We start from the raw sequence: 15,614 nt of genomic DNA, 5'->3' as shown, positions 1-15,614 counted from the left end.
TCCAGTGCACCAGAGGTCGTGGGCTAATCCAGTGCACCAGCTGGTGTCAGTGAGGAATGTCGAGCTGGTTTGTGAATTTGCTTTTGGAGGGAGAGATATTTTTGCTTTGTCTGTCAGTAAAAAAAACTTCTACAACATCTGTTACCAATTTAAAGCACAAGGAATGTTGGGGAGGCAGGGGAAAAAAAGTACTTTTGTTCAAAATACTCCTATTTATCAAAGTAAAATATTCGGGGGAAGTTTGTCAATGTAAAAACATTAATCTGATTCCTCCCAGTTGGTTCTTCCTGCCTGCTGACCATTCCTGAGCTGTCACTGAATGGGAGCAGTACCCAAGCGGCTCCATGGGAAAAGCAGAGGACAGGACTTCAGACTGGCTTTGAGGCATGGAATTCCAGAAACGACGCCATCAGCTGGGAAATCTGCAGCCCCAGTGAAGATCATGGCTTCCCGGAGTCCCGTGGGTCTAGACTGACTCCCAGCTCAGCCCAATTCATGCAGTCTCCTGTCACTCAATCGCATGACACCTGGAGGTGACATCCCTGTGGTGACCCAGAAGGAAGGCAGACCTGACCCCAGGGGCTCTGGATGGGCAGAAAAGCTATCTTGGCAAAACTCTAAATACAATCCTGGTGATGCATATTATTCTTCTACATAAAAAGAACCTCACAGAGAACACAAAGAATCTCACAGCAAAATGACAGGGCATTGTTGTCGTTCAGATTTCCCTTCCCCATTAAACCTTTTGTTTGGAGGTTGGTGATTTTGTTCACTGTTTCACTGCTCTGGGAGGTGCGACATTTTGCTGATTCTCACTCCTAGGTGGGTCAGTATCAGGAGCTGAATGTGCCCTTCCTCTCCTCCGGCCTCTACCACTGAGATGGACAAGAGCAGCAAAGTTGTGGGACCACCTCCACATTCCCCGCCAGGTCACACACCTTCCTTCATTGTCGCTGGGTCAAAATCTTGGAATTCCCTACCAGAAATATTGTGGGAGCACCATCACCACAGGAACTTCAGTGGTTGAAAGAGCTCTCCAATTAGTCCCACTCCCCTGCTCTTTCCCCAAAGCCCAGCAAATTTTTCCTTTTCAGGTATTTGTCCAATTCTCTTTTGAAAGTTATTATTAAATCTGCTTCCACCACCCTTTGAGGCAGAGCATTCCAGATCATAACAACTCGCTGCATAAAAATATTTCTCTTAAGTCCTGTCCCCTGCTTTTCCCATGGAGCCATAGAACCAATGAAAACATACAGCACAGAAAGGGGCCATTTGGCCCATTGTGTCCGCGGCGGCTCTAAGAACAACCAGGTGCCCATTCTAATCCCACCTTCCAGCACCTGGTCCATAGCCCTGCACCTTTAGGTGTAGGACCATGTACTTTTAAAAAAGTCTTTCACATCGTTCACCTGACGAAGGAGGAAGCCTCCGAAAGCTTGTGAATTTAAAATAAAATTGCTGGACTATAACTTGGTGTTGTAAAATTGTTTACAACTTTTTAAAAAGAGTTGAGGGTCTCTGCCTCTACCACCAATTCAGGCACCAAATTCCATACACCCACCACCCTCTGGGTAAAAACGTTTTTCCTCATGTCCCCTCTAATCCTTCCACCAATCAGCTTAAATCTATGTCCTCTAGTTCTTCAACTCTCCACTAGGGGAAACAGGTACTTCCTGTCTACTCTATCTGGGCCCCTTATAATTTTATACACCTCAATCAAGGCACCCCTCAGCCTCCTCTGCTCCAAGGAAAACAACCCCAGCCTATCCAATCTCTCCTCGTAGCTGCAATTTTCACATGGGTACTACTCCCAGAAGGCCCACCACCACTTTTTAGGGCAAATAGGGACGGGCAATAATTGCAGCCCTGCTAGCAACGCCCTATCATTTTGCTGTGAGGTGCTTGGTGTTCAGATAGGTCGGTTCCTTGTCATACTCATTGTAACTTTGCGCCCTGTTCCTAATCGCTATCGATAGATTCAGTGTTTCAGTAAGTCAGGTGTGTTGGGCTACTTTAACAGTGCCGTATTTGAGGGGGGCGGGGCGGAGGAGAAAAGCTTTTCAATCCTTACGGCCATTTTTTTTTTTGATCGGTGGGGTGTACTTCCTTTCGGTCACACTCAGCCTCACTGTGCGAGTTGATATATTTCATGGTCTATAATTGGCATGTGATGCCCAAGCCCGGGAGGAAGGGCTGGAAGTGTACGCCAATTAGCTTTAAAAGCTTGGAAGCCACACGTACGAACTCTCAAATGGAGCCCCTGTACGCTGCCAATGAGCGTGACAAAGTTAATCACATCACTGGGCTGGTTTCAAAGCCAAGCCCCAGAGCACACATCATAATTTTCAAACACATAAACCCTTTTAAATAGATTTGCAGTAATTAATTCATTTTAGGAAAATATAACAGCCAAGCTGTGCGTGCGCCACCCTCGCCCGCCCCACCGGCACGCGTCACCCTCGCCCCCCCCCCCCCCCCACCTGCGCGCGTCACCCTCGCCCCCCCCGCCACCCTCGCTGCCCCCCCCCCCCCACCGGCGCGCGCCCCCCTGCCCCACCTGGCGCGCGCCACCCTTGCCCCCGCCCCACCCGGCGCGCCCCACCCGGCGCGCGCCACCCTCGCGCCCCCCCCGCCACGCGCCACCCCCCAGGCGCCCGCCACCCTCACGCCCGCCCCCACCCGGCGCGCGCCCCCCCCCGGCATACATTACCTATTGCAGTCAGCAGCTCATAAGAACTGCTGTCTGTTGGGAAGGTACTCATGGCGTCCCAGTTCTGGGATGGTGTAATATTTTCCTTTGAGTGTTCATCTGTCTGAAGGAGGAAAGAAACAGAAGATGTGTAATGGAGCTGACTGATGAACAAACAGCTCCAGTGTGATGAGGAACGAGGCAAGCCATCAGCAGGGGGTCCAGCTGAACCATTCAACTCAGCTGGAACAGCTCCACTTCTCTCAAAATTGTTGACTAAATTGAACTATCGTGTGACAAAGCACTGTCCACCTTGTCTAACTCGTGTCCTCTTTACTATCACCGCACACCAGCATTTTTTCAATCAATTTATTTTCTCCCTTTTTATTATTCTTTCAGTCACCCTTTGCTGGTTTTTAAAGTTTTCCCAATCTTCAGGCTTACCAGCAATCTTTGCCACGTTGTATGCTTTTTCTTTTAACCTGATACCATCCTTGATTTAGTTAGCCCTGGTTGGTTCACCCTTTTTGTGGAGTCTTTCCTCCTCACAGGGATACATTTTTGTTGCGAGTATAAAATATCCTTTTAAATGTTTGCCACTGCTTATCCTCCATCATACCATCTAATCTGTTTACCTAGTCCACGAGTCAATTCTGCCCTCATTCCTTTATAATTGCCCTTATTTAAGTATAATACAGTAGTTTCAGACCTAAGATCCTTGCTCTCAAACTGGATGTGAAATTCTACCATGTTATGATCACTGCTTCCTAAGGGATCCTTCACTTTGAGATCATTAATTAATCCTGTTTCGTTACTCATTACCAGAACCAAAATGGCCTGATCCCTGGTTGGTTCCCCGACATATTGATCTAAGAAACAGTCCCTAATACACTCTGAACTCCTCCTCAGGGTACTTTTGCCAATTTGATTTGTCCAATCTATGTGAAAGTTAAAATCGCCCACGATTGTTGTATAAAAAAGGTAATGCAAGTCCCCCCTTATTTCCTGATTAATATTTTGCCCTACAGTGTAGCTACTGTTAGGGGGCCTATATACTACTCCCACCAGAGATTTCTTTCTCTTGCTATTTCTTACCTCCACCCAAATTGATTAGACATCTTGATCTTCTGAGCCAAGATAATTTCTCACTATTATACCAATTTCATCCTTTATTAACAGAGCTACCCCACCACATTTACCTTTTTTTCTATCCTTCCGAAATGTTAAATAACCCTGAATATTTAGCTCCCAACCTTGGTCATCCTGCAACTACGTCTCTGTAATGGCCACGAGATCATACCCATTTGTTTCTATTTGTGCCGTCAATTAATCTATCTTATTATGAATGCTGCGCACAGATAACGAACCTTTAATTTTGTCTTTTTACCATTTTTTCCTACCCTGGCCCCATTTACTAGTGCACTCTTCCTCCCTTCCTGACACTATCATTACCCCCATCACTTTCCTATACTACTTCCTGGTCTTTTCTCTATCAATCTAAACTTTGCCCCACCTGAACAGTCTCCCCCTCTATTTAGTTTAAAGCCTTCTCTACCGCCCTAGTTATTCGGTTTGCCAGAACACTGGTCCCAGCATGGTTCAGGTGAAGCCCGTCCCAATGGAACAGCTCCCTCTTTCCCCAGTACTGATGCCAGTGCCCCATGAATCGAAACCCACTTCTCCCACAACAATCTTTGAGCCACACATTCACCTCTCTGATCCGATTTATCCTGTGCCAATTTGCTCGTGGCTCAGGTAATAATCTGGAGATTACCACCTTTGTGGTTCTGCTTTTTAATTTAGTCCCTAGCTGCTGAAACTCCCTCAGCAGAACCTCTTAGTCCTACCTATGGCATCATGGACTCTGCCCCCACCCCACAAACCACCTCCTCAACTCCAGAACTAATGCAAGGAGCTCAGATTTGTTTCCAAAATTCAGGCTACCTGCACAGTTGCCTCTCTCCATCCCTCCTCTCCCCTGCCCCTCACTCCTCCAAAGTCAACTCTAACCCCAGCCCTCAAATTCATCTCTTCCATGCAGCCTGCACCTTCACCCCTCCCAACCCAGCTCCTGACTACCCAACTTCCAGTATTTAGCCCTATGCTCACCACGTCAAGCTGTTCCATATCTCTGGCACAACCCCAACCCGCTTCTTCAAAAGCCCACCCTCAACCTCGCTACTGTGTCAAGGCATCAGCCGTGGCTCAATGGGTAGCCTTCTCACCTCAGGGTCAGACGGTTGAGGGTTCAAGCTCCCTCCACAGACTCGAGCCCATAATCTAGGCTGACACTTTCAGTGCATTACCCTGCACCCTCAGCTCTATACAGTGGTCATTCAATTACTATTCGCCTGCCCTTCTCATGTTCACAAACCCCCTAAAACCCATCTCAATGAAACCTTTGCCCCCACCCCCACCCCACTAGATATTCTCCATGGGACGAGTGTTAAAGGTGGAAACTGCTAATAGCTGAACTACATCATTTATTGTTTTTAATTCATTAAACAATGAACTGTAAAGCAGTACAATTCCTTGCATCACAACGAACCTTCCAATTCACCGAGTGGGGCAAAATTAAACCACAGTTTAAAAACACAATGTATACCCTACCTCAGAGCAGGAAAGTCCAAGGTTCAATCCTTAACCTGTGTAACGTTAGTTATTCTCAGCACGGATACTGATGTTGATGCCACAACTCTTCTTAGTAAACCTGGGCTAGGGAAGGGAAGGGCGGGGGACGGTGCAGAAATCAAAAAGGAGCCCGCCATCTCAGTGCTAATAACCCCTACAACAAGTGGTCGGTAGGTGGGGTCAAGATTGGGTTCGGCTGTAATGCTTGCTGGTATCATGATCTAGACCCAGTCATGAAAAATGTATTTCGTGGATGGGAACTGAAAGACCACTGGCATCTGTGCCTTATTATGAGTCACTTTGTTCAATGGGAGGGGGTTAAGTGGTGGCTCTGGGCAAAAGTGGAACAAGAAACACACAGGGAATATCATGACAGGCCTGGGATGTCATGTCTATTTTTTTAAAAATTCGTTCATGGGATGTGGGCGTCGCTGGCGAGGCCAGCATTTGTTGCCCATCCCTAATTGCCCTTAAGGTGGTGAGCCACATATTGTCCTCTAATGGACAGGTGTTTATAGAATAGTACGTACAATGAAAGGCAAGGTTGGCACAACCTGTCATTTCTACATACCAAGCCATCTGACTATTTCCAGGATACGGTCCCAAGGTCACCACCAGCCCTCTTGTACCGCACTCAATGGAGCTCATACAATGAGTGTTGGTGGGTTACTTGATTGTAGCGGATCCCAATCCTGTCCTCAGCCGATGCCCACATACACTTTCCAGCAGGAGTAACCGCATAATGATTAGAATTGGGGATCCTGGTAAATTGGCCCTCCCTGGGTCAGGGTGCTGAGGCTAATTGTAGCTCCCCTACTGCCGAGATCAGCTAACCCAGCATAGAATGATCAAACCTGGGGCCTTCTGCCCATTCTTCATTTAAGTCCAACTAATTCCCTCAAGCAGGTTGTTTGAAGGTTTACATCGTTCATTACTTAGATACAGTGAGCATCCCTTCTCAACATCTGGTGCAAAAAGTCACCACATTTCATAATCCCTAACTGTAGCCAAGATGTTTTTGTCTACCAGAATAGTAAGTAAAAAGGTTGCAACTCTTTCCTTCTCCAACAGATATTACATAATATTGTTTAAATGTTTAATGAGTTTTATAAGCAGCGATACTGCTCTCAATCTCTCTCCCTTTTCGCTACATAGGAACAGGAGTAGGCCATTCAGCCCCTCATTCAATCTGACGGACTGCAGTGGCTCAAGAAGGCGGCTCACCACCACTTTCTCAAGGGCAATTAGGGATGGACAATAAATGCTGGCCTTGCCCAGCGACGCCCATGAACGAATAAAAAAAAAAAATCACAACTGATCCGTACCTCAATTTCATTTTCCCGCCTTTGCTCCATATCCCTCGATACCCTTACCTAATAAAAATCTATCCATCTCAGTCTTGAAAATTTCAGTTGACCCCAGCCTCAACAGCCTTTTGGGGGGAGAGAATTCTACATTTCCACTACCCTTTGTGTGAAAAAGTGCTTTCTAATTTCACTTCTGAATGACCAAGCTCTAATTTTAAGGTTATGCCCCCTTGTTCTGAATTCACCCACCAGAGGAAATAGTTTCTCTGTATCTACTCTACTAAATCCTTCTGTCATTTTAAACACCTCAAAAAAAGGTCTTTATGTCCTGCCTCACTATGCACTGTCCCCAGGCAGATGACCTGCTCCCAGACCTTTGACCCCAGCCACTAGAAGGTGAGCGAGTACGAGTGCAACCTGACGGGTGACGCTCTGCCTCTCTGTAGGGAAAGCCCAGCTTCTAACCTCGCGTCCTACCACTCTGCAGCACTGTATCCCACAACTAATTCGGTATCCACCGAAAGTTCAAAAGTGGAGTACATTTCACCACGTGGTAACTGACAAATTTCTACCAACTGTGAAGAAGACGAAGAAAGTCCTGGAAAGGAGCAGAGAGACCACATATGCACTGCAGTATGAAGCAGCCTGCCAGGTGCTCAGTGCTGTTACTGACTGGCTCTCACTACAGAAAGCGCAGCTAACCAGCCACAGCAAGGGCTTGATGTAGCTGAAATCAGGTGACAACAGGAAAGCAAGAATCACAAATACCACCAGTGCAGACCATCCACAATGAACTAGTCCATCATTGACTGTATTATGGAGTGAAATAACAGGTCTTTTAATTGAAATAACTAATATCAATTTCGTACTGCAAAAAGGGCAAGAGCAGCCATTTCAATGGGCCCACCATCGCTTCCAAATTCCCCTCCAATCGGACTTGGGCATATATCGCCCATGCCTTCATTGTCTTTGGGTCAAAATCCATATTTAATAGCATTGTGGGAGCACCATCAGTGCAAGACAGCAGTGTTCCAAGGAGATGGCCCACCACCACCTTCCCAGGGCAACAAGTGACAGGCAATAAGCAGAGTATGACCACAGACAGAGAACAAATAAAAAAAACTAAACTGGCAAAGTCACTCAATGGTTAGTGAAATGAGATATATTCACACTGACAGTTCTTCTGAGGTTGACGCCAAAGTCCTTTGTTGTAGCACAGTGGAGGGAGCTTTACTCTATCATACCTGAACTGAACGTGCTTGATGCAGACACTGGGTGCCTCCATTGTCTAGCTTGGTGGGACTACCCTCGATGGGTTCCACTCCTGTCCAATCGCAGCCAGAGCATCTCCAATAATGGCTTCTCTTCCCACCCCTGCACCATTACCTCCATCATTCCCCAAGGATCTATTCTTGGCCCCTCCTCTTCCTCACCTACATTCATTCTACCATCTGAAGACATCATCTGCAGACATGGGGTCAGCCTCCATGTGTATTTGAGGGCAACCAGTTCTACCTCTCCACCACTTTTCCCGACCTCTCCACTGCCTGTGTTGTCAGACTGCTTGTCCAACATTCAGTCTTGGCTGAACGGCAATTTTCTTCAGTAAAACATTGGGAAAACTGAAACCATCAACTTCGACACTGCCACAAACTTTGTGCCCTTGCCAAGGACTCCATCCTCCTGCCCAGCCACTGTCTGAGGCTGAATCAGATGGCTCGCATCCTATTCAACCCTATCACAAAGATAAAGATAAGTAATATTCTACATCTGTGCTGATATTGAGAAGCACACAGTTTATGTACTCATACACTGACCTCTTGTTATTTCCCCCTCAATCTCTGCCTTACCTCAAATCACCTGCTGCTCAAACCGTTATCCATGCTTTTATTACCTCCAGACTCTCATCTTCCACCCTCTGTAAATTTCAGCTCATCCAAAACTCCACTGCCCATAATACATCCTTCACCAAGTCCTGCTGAGCTACATTGCATCCTGGTCCCCCAATGCCGCTAATTTAAAATTCTCATCCTCATGTTTAAATCCCTTCATGGCCTCATCCTCTAGCCCTGCAAACCACCCACCCACCAAAAAAAAACATTGGCCTCTTGAGCATCCCCCCCAATTGCCCCACCATTGGCAGCTGGGTCTTCATCTGCCTAGGCCCCACGCTCTAGAATTTCCTTCCAAAACTTATCTGCCTCTCCACCTCCCTTTCCTTCTTTAAGACCCTCCTTAAAATGCACCTCTTTAACCAAGTCAGCCCATCTAATACCTCCTCCTTTGACTCAGCATTTTTTAAATTATACATGAGGTGCCTAGGGATGTTTTTCTGTGTTAAAGGCACTAAATAAATGCAAACTGTTGTAGTTGAAATGAGAAATGTTCCATTGCTTAGCATTAGTACCTCTCACCTTGATGAGCTAAGCTTCATATTAAAAAATGCAACACATCAAAGCAGCCTCACAAAGTGAGAGTATATTTAAATGCCAATACAGCAAGTCTGTCTCCACCCAACAAATTAATGTCTTTTTTTCAGTGCTGATGGGCCTGATTTATTTTTTCCAGTTTCCATTTCAACCCTGTGTTGAACTGTCATGGGTTCCTAGTCCACAAGCCAATAATACAGCAGCATTTAATCAAAACACAATCAGTAAATGATTAAGGTGACAAATGCAAATCTCATTCCGGTAAAAGAGACACAGAGCCGTGACTACATGGAACTTACAATCAACATCAGACTTTGTGACTGTAAAATCTTTCTTAAATACAGAGGTACAAGCATATCTACTTTCTGAGGGTTTGCTCTCACTGGTGTGTACAAGGGAAAACATGAGATCCCAGAATCATTATAACATTTAACTTTGGTTCCCAGCTCAGTCAGGATTTTCCTGCAGACTGCACATAGCTTTTACTCTCTTATTTCCTTACAGTTTAGCAGATTTCCTGAACTTCTATCCCTTTCTGACTATCTGTTTACAGATTATTTCTCTAGAAAAATACAGCAATTTTTGAGGCAAAGAAAAATACTGGAAATCACTGACATCACCAATCATATCACAATATAATGAGCTCTAAAGCCATGCAGCAAACACACTACACAGCACACTGCAGCCCACTGGGAGGGGAATATCACCCAGGATCCTGTGCCCCAACATCATCCAGTCACCCCTGGACAGCATGTGGTCAAAGTGGGATGAAGACAGGATTTGCCTGGGTTGTGTTGCCCCCTGTAGTGGAACAGCCTTATAACACGCCCCTGTTCACACTCGCACTTGAACGAGTTACCATGGGATTACCTGCACCTATGTACTCACTCCTCAGCAAGTCAGGGCTCTCAGGAGAGGACAGGACAAAATTGAAATAAAAACAAAATGGGAAAAAACCACTGCAGTGCTAACTATTTACAAAAGGTTCCACTTATCAATAGGAGTCAGGAGTTTAAATCCAGGCCGTAAGTGAAATTTCCTGATGTGAGATTGTCATGAGAATAAAGAGAAGACAGTTTAAGAGCAGCTTAGCCACGGAGCAGTACTGAGGGTTTCTACAGAGGTGCTCATGAATGGGCTGCTGTATCCTCCCAAGTCGAGGCGTGGAATATTAACTCGAGCCTTAGAACGCATCTTTAAAAAGGAGAGAGTCATATTTGCTTAATGTTAAAGTTCTGAAGCAACTGATGCCCCAGGTCTACAGCAGAATTTTACAGAGTGGGGCAAGAGCTCCCGTTCCTTCAGATGGCCGGATCAGTTGAGCCACTGTGATCATGCTCTCTTTCCAAAATACAAATCCTAAACCTTGCAGCTCAAAAGAATGAATGAGAGAAGCTGCATATTTTGGAATCTGTGAAACAGATTACTTGGAGACAATGTACTCTCATTAACAACAGCTATCTTTCTAACACTATAAAATTGCCCTGTACACACCAGGACAAAAAGGGATTAGCTTTTAAATACAAGACCGCAAAATAAAATTCTCCTCATATGGACATGCAGGAGGGCAAAGTTCACAAGGTGCAGTCACAGTGTCACTGACTACAGCACAAGTCACACACCACAGTACACAAGGGCTCACATGCAACCAAAACAACCTTTTGGTGCTCAGTACTCACCTTCCTTTGATATTCCGCCTGAGGTCGCTCTGAAGCAAAGAAACTAAATGTTGACTTTCAGTTGTGGGGCAAAACAATCGTCAAACAAAACTGGTAAACATGAACATAGCTGACATCAATCGAAATCATGGTCACATGGCACAGGTACACGGAATTACAGATTGCTCACTGAGTAATAAGACTGGCATTTTACAACAATTACACAATTTGAATGATGAGTGATATTGTTGTAGTTATTAGACCATCTGACACCTGTATTAAATTACATTCTTATACTCACTTGTTGTATTCATTTATATACATATTACAGCCTCCATGAGAATGCTAATGGAATACTGTGTGATCATCACTACAGAATAATTGTATGAGTTGATTCCACAGGAGCGCACAGTAAAGGAATTATCACAGCATAGAACTCAAATGATGGGGTTTGGGAAAATACAGTATATATTATAAAACCTCAGTCCTTCCTCCTATAAAAAGGTATGGAGATAATTTAGAAAAAACAATAAAAGATTATCTAGAGGATTGCAGTGTGTAACTAAAGAGGGTAGGGTTAAAAACATCTTGCCCACCACAATGCTCACTGACAAGGCCAATAATCTTCAAGATGTCAGAGAAGCAACACCGAGCTTGGATTTTAAAAGCCTATAGACTGTAGGAGGAAGAGGAGAATGAGAGAGAAGGACTTGCATCATTTTTTGGTCCTGAGGAGGTAAGAGACATTGAAGGTTTTACAGTGAGGATCGATGGAAGAGGAACAAGGGAAGAAAGTGCAGAGCAGCAAAGACCACAGTGGTACAGATAAAATAGAACTAGATAAGAAAAAGTGCGACGTATAGAGTGGTTGAAGGCCATGGGTAAGAAAGACATTAACTATCAGATACAAAAAGATACCAAAAAAAGTGAGAAAAGGCCAATTGATACTCACCCAACCTTATGCATCACTCTCCCTAACCACTAACTCCTGGGGAAGGCAACAGAAAGTAAAACCATTGGCCAGTTTTTCAGGAAAAATTCCAGCAAGCTCCAGCAGACCACGGCTATCAATGACCCATCACCTTAACTAACCAACACCGCCACCCACGTTCCAATTTCCTTAGGAACACAGAACTCTACAAGACTGGAAAAGATCATCTTCATCCAACGGGGTGGTCCCAAACATCACAGACTTCTTTACCCCTTCAATAACACGTTCTGCCTAAACTTCATCCATCACCCTCTTAAAATTTATAATATCCTCCATTCCCACTGCCTCCCTGGGTCGGCCACTCCATAAACTCTATCTCAGCTGTATATTCACCATTTCTTATCCAAGTTTTAATCAGTGTCCTTTTGTCCTAGAGCTTGTATTGACATTGAGATCTAGCTCATCTAGTCCCTGAAGATCCCAAGTATCTCAATAAGGTCCTCTCTAAGCTACTGTTTTCCTATGCAAATATCCTGCTACCTGCAGTCTTTCTTCATAGCTCAGGTGCCTAATCCCATTTATCAATTTAGTTGCCTTCCTTTGTGCACCCTCCAACTCCAGGATGCCCCACTCTGTGGTACGATGCCCAGAACGGCACATAGTACTTGAGGTGGGGTGGATTAGAGCTCTGTACAAGCCTTCACTTCCTGGGACTTGTACTCAATTCTACCAAGCTATACGTCCAAAGTTCCTATTTGCCTTTTTCATCACTACTGAAGACTGTGCTGATGGTTTAAGGGTGTTCTTGTATCTATTCAGTAATAGAAAGGAGAGAGAAGATAGAGAGAGAAGGGTTGGAAAAGCCTCCCCAGACATGGGACTAATATTGATGTTATGATCAAACTTGGGATTATAACAGTTGGCTGAGGTGAATTGTAAGAGGAAAATGAATTTCTTGGCAGCAGAATTAGCAATTGAAATGCAGGTGTTCCATTTGGATTGGCAAATGGTTGGTAGACAATGAGCAATGAGTCAGAGTGCCTGGGCAGGTGTCAGGTTAGCAGCCAGTTACCAGTGGGGTGCCAAAAGGGTCAGTGTGAGGCTATTGTTGTTTATAAATAAGTGATTTAGAGGAAGGAATTGTGTCCAGTGACCAAATTTGCAAATGTACCAAATTTCAGGCAGTGGAAAATTATGAATATTAATATGCACAAGTTCAAAAGAATCTTGACAAGCTTGGTCAGTGGGCAGGGAAATGGAAGATGCAATTTAACACAGGGAAATGTAAGGCTATGAGATTTGGCAGAGGAAAGGTTGACGTGGATTATGTGCTCAATGGGAATGCACTTGAGGTATCAGAGCAGGTGAGAGATCTTGGGGATTTAGTGGACACTAAAACCATCAGCACAATGTTCCTAGGCTGTTAAGAGCAAACAGAATGTTGGGAAGCATAGCGCAGGGTCCAACATAAATCCAGAGAGGTCATTTTAAAACTGTATTTGGCCCTGGTGAGACCACATCTGGATTACTGTATGCAGTTTTGGTCTCCCTATTTCAAAAAGGGCATTCGGTTATTGGAGGGGGTAGAGGGAAGGGCATTCGGTTATCGGAGGGGGTAGAGAACGGTCACATGGTTGATCCTAGAACTCAAGGAAATGACAGGGTGAAGATTGATAACCATGGGTCTTTGCTCTCTTGAAAAAAAGAGTGTGAGGGGATATGATAGAAGTGTTTAAAATTATGAAAGGTTTGGATAAATTAGATCCAAGTAAACCTTTCTGCCGTGTATAGAATTTAAGCACAAGGGGTCATATTTACTCATTAAGGACAACAGAGGAAATAGGAAATGCAGGAGGAACTTTTTTTTTTAATATTAAAAAGGTTGAAACGTATGTGCAAAAGATTACTAGCATGGATGGTGAAACAAGAAACCTTAATGGGTTTCAAGATGGAACTAGACAGGTTCCTGTCAACAAATGGAATTCAGGATTATTAGAAGTGCACCTAGGGAATACTGTGGATATGTGGGTTGGACAGACTGACTGTCTTCTGCCTGTTACTATTTGAAATTAGAGGTGATAATGAGACCATGAATGTCAGAAGATGAAAAACTGAGGGTGGAGCCAACAAAAGGGAGAGGGGCATAAACCATGAAGAAACTGTCTGAAGAGAGATTTGCATTGCCCTTCCAAAGCCCATGGAAGAGATAAAGATGCAATGATGTCGGGAGATAGCAGCTGGCCCTTGTTTTTCACACAGTTGTATTTAATAGCTCTGACAGCGGTGTTAAAGATTGCGTGTACAAGTGAAAGTTGGCTTCACGTTGATCAAGGGACAGATTATTAAGGGTTACGGAACCAAAGCGGGTAGATGGAGTTAAGATACAGATCAGCCATGGTCAAATTGAATGGCTTGAGGGGCTGAATGGCCTACTCCTGTTCCTAGATACAATAAGACAAACTTTCTATAAGTACAACAGGCATGGCTGAACCATGGTGCAGTACCAAGTAATGCAGAAATGGAGAGTGGGGTATGAAGTTACAGTCGAATCATTAAAACAACTGGAAGCAGTAGTTGGACCAGGGAAAAGCAAATAATTCAGATTGTCCCAGACAGCTAACTTGCAAACAAGACAGGATTGGTTTATACAGGTGGGTTTGGTCCAGAGCAATCTGCAAGAGATTGGAGTCAGAGGAGCCTGGGGTGAAGAGACAGACAGGGCGCATGAGTTAGAACTGGAGACAGGTCCAGAAGATTAACAATAAAAGACAAATCATTTAAAGAAGGAATTTAAAGAAATACAAAAAACAATATTAACTAGGACAGGGAGAGAGCAGGAAAACGTGATTAGGCAGAGAGCCCCACTGGGGGAATCAACACCGTACCAGCACAATGGGCCGAACAGACACCAACACCACAACATCAATGATTCGATTCCATGATTAGCTGAATTATCAGGGTCTTGGAGGAGGTTTAGAAATTTAGTGAAACTGAAGAAAATATTTGCATGTTGTACACAACAAACATTGTGGGATACCTTTTAACTCCTCGAAGAGAATGCAATCCGATACATCACCATATTTGTACACATGAGCAGTTCTTTGAGGGTAGGTGTTAAGTGCAGGAGGGTGGAGAAAAAAAAAATCAGTCTGCTTTTATTCATCTCCCAGCAGATAATCACTGAGTAGCTCAGCCAAAGACATGGACTCTACCCTCCCTCTCAGTTAGGATGTGGTGTGTAACCAATGGCCTGGAAAGAAGTGAAACAGGGGAAAGCAAAGGAAATATTTATTTGAAAAAACCTCGGATTTCAGTCAGGGCAACAGCTGGGCACTAAAAATTGGTCTCAGTGCCCCTGGGCAAAATCAGCCAGGGTTCCTACTCCCAATCACTAGATAGTGATCCCGGCTGAAAAGTACACGTCAAGTGAGGACAGGATAAGGCTTGGGTGTGAAGCCTTCCACAGTGGAATAGTCTGATGGTACTGATTGACTGGGCTTATACTTAGGCAAGGTGACAGAGGGCTGCTGCTGCCTGGGGAGTAAGGCACTCCATTATACAAAATCACCTTCATTTTCAGGTTTCAGGAGCATGAGTTCCTGGTTTCAGAGCTTGAGCAGCAGCTGGCGTCACTGCAGTGTATCCGTGAGGCTGAGAGCTACGTGGATAGCACGTTTCAGGAGGTGTTCACCCCACAGCTTAAGAAAGTGCAGGCAGAGAGGGACTGGTTGACTGCCAGACAGAAAAGGAGGACCAGGCAGGTAGCGCAGGAGTCCCGAGGGCATCTCGCTGAGGGAGAGGGTTCCTTTGGGTGGCTCAGCTGTACATTGGGGAAGGAGGACAAAGGTCAAGAAAGCGGTAACGATAGAGGATTCCATAGTTAGGGGAACAGACAGACATTTCTGCGGCCGCAAACGTGATGTTATGTTGCTTCCCTGGTGCCAGGGTTGAGGATGTCAACGAGCGGTT

General features: G+C 44.9%; 1 protein-coding gene across 4 annotated transcripts in view; it reads right to left on the bottom strand.

Moving 5' to 3' along the window:
• Nucleotides 1-15,614, bottom strand: part of strada (STE20 related adaptor alpha) — a 49,321-nt gene that overhangs the window by 24,494 nt on the left and 9,213 nt on the right. For 3 of the 4 annotated variants that reach the window (XM_067969139.1, XM_067969136.1, XM_067969137.1), the window contains exons 4-5: nucleotides 10,736-10,764; nucleotides 2,711-2,813 (exon numbers count right to left, since the gene is read on the bottom strand). In XM_067969139.1, coding sequence (XP_067825240.1) covers nucleotides 2,711-2,813; nucleotides 10,736-10,764 — 132 coding nt within the window. The remainder of the gene's footprint in view (nucleotides 1-2,710; nucleotides 2,814-10,735; nucleotides 10,765-15,614) is intronic. The other variant, XM_067969138.1, reaches the window with a different exon arrangement.

Source organism: Heptranchias perlo, chromosome 30 (genome assembly GCF_035084215.1).
Source record: "Heptranchias perlo isolate sHepPer1 chromosome 30, sHepPer1.hap1, whole genome shotgun sequence".
NCBI classification, from domain to species: Eukaryota; Metazoa; Chordata; class Chondrichthyes; order Hexanchiformes; family Hexanchidae; genus Heptranchias; species Heptranchias perlo.
Note: the sequence above shows the minus strand (reverse complement) of the source record. Positions and strands in the feature narration are given on the sequence as shown.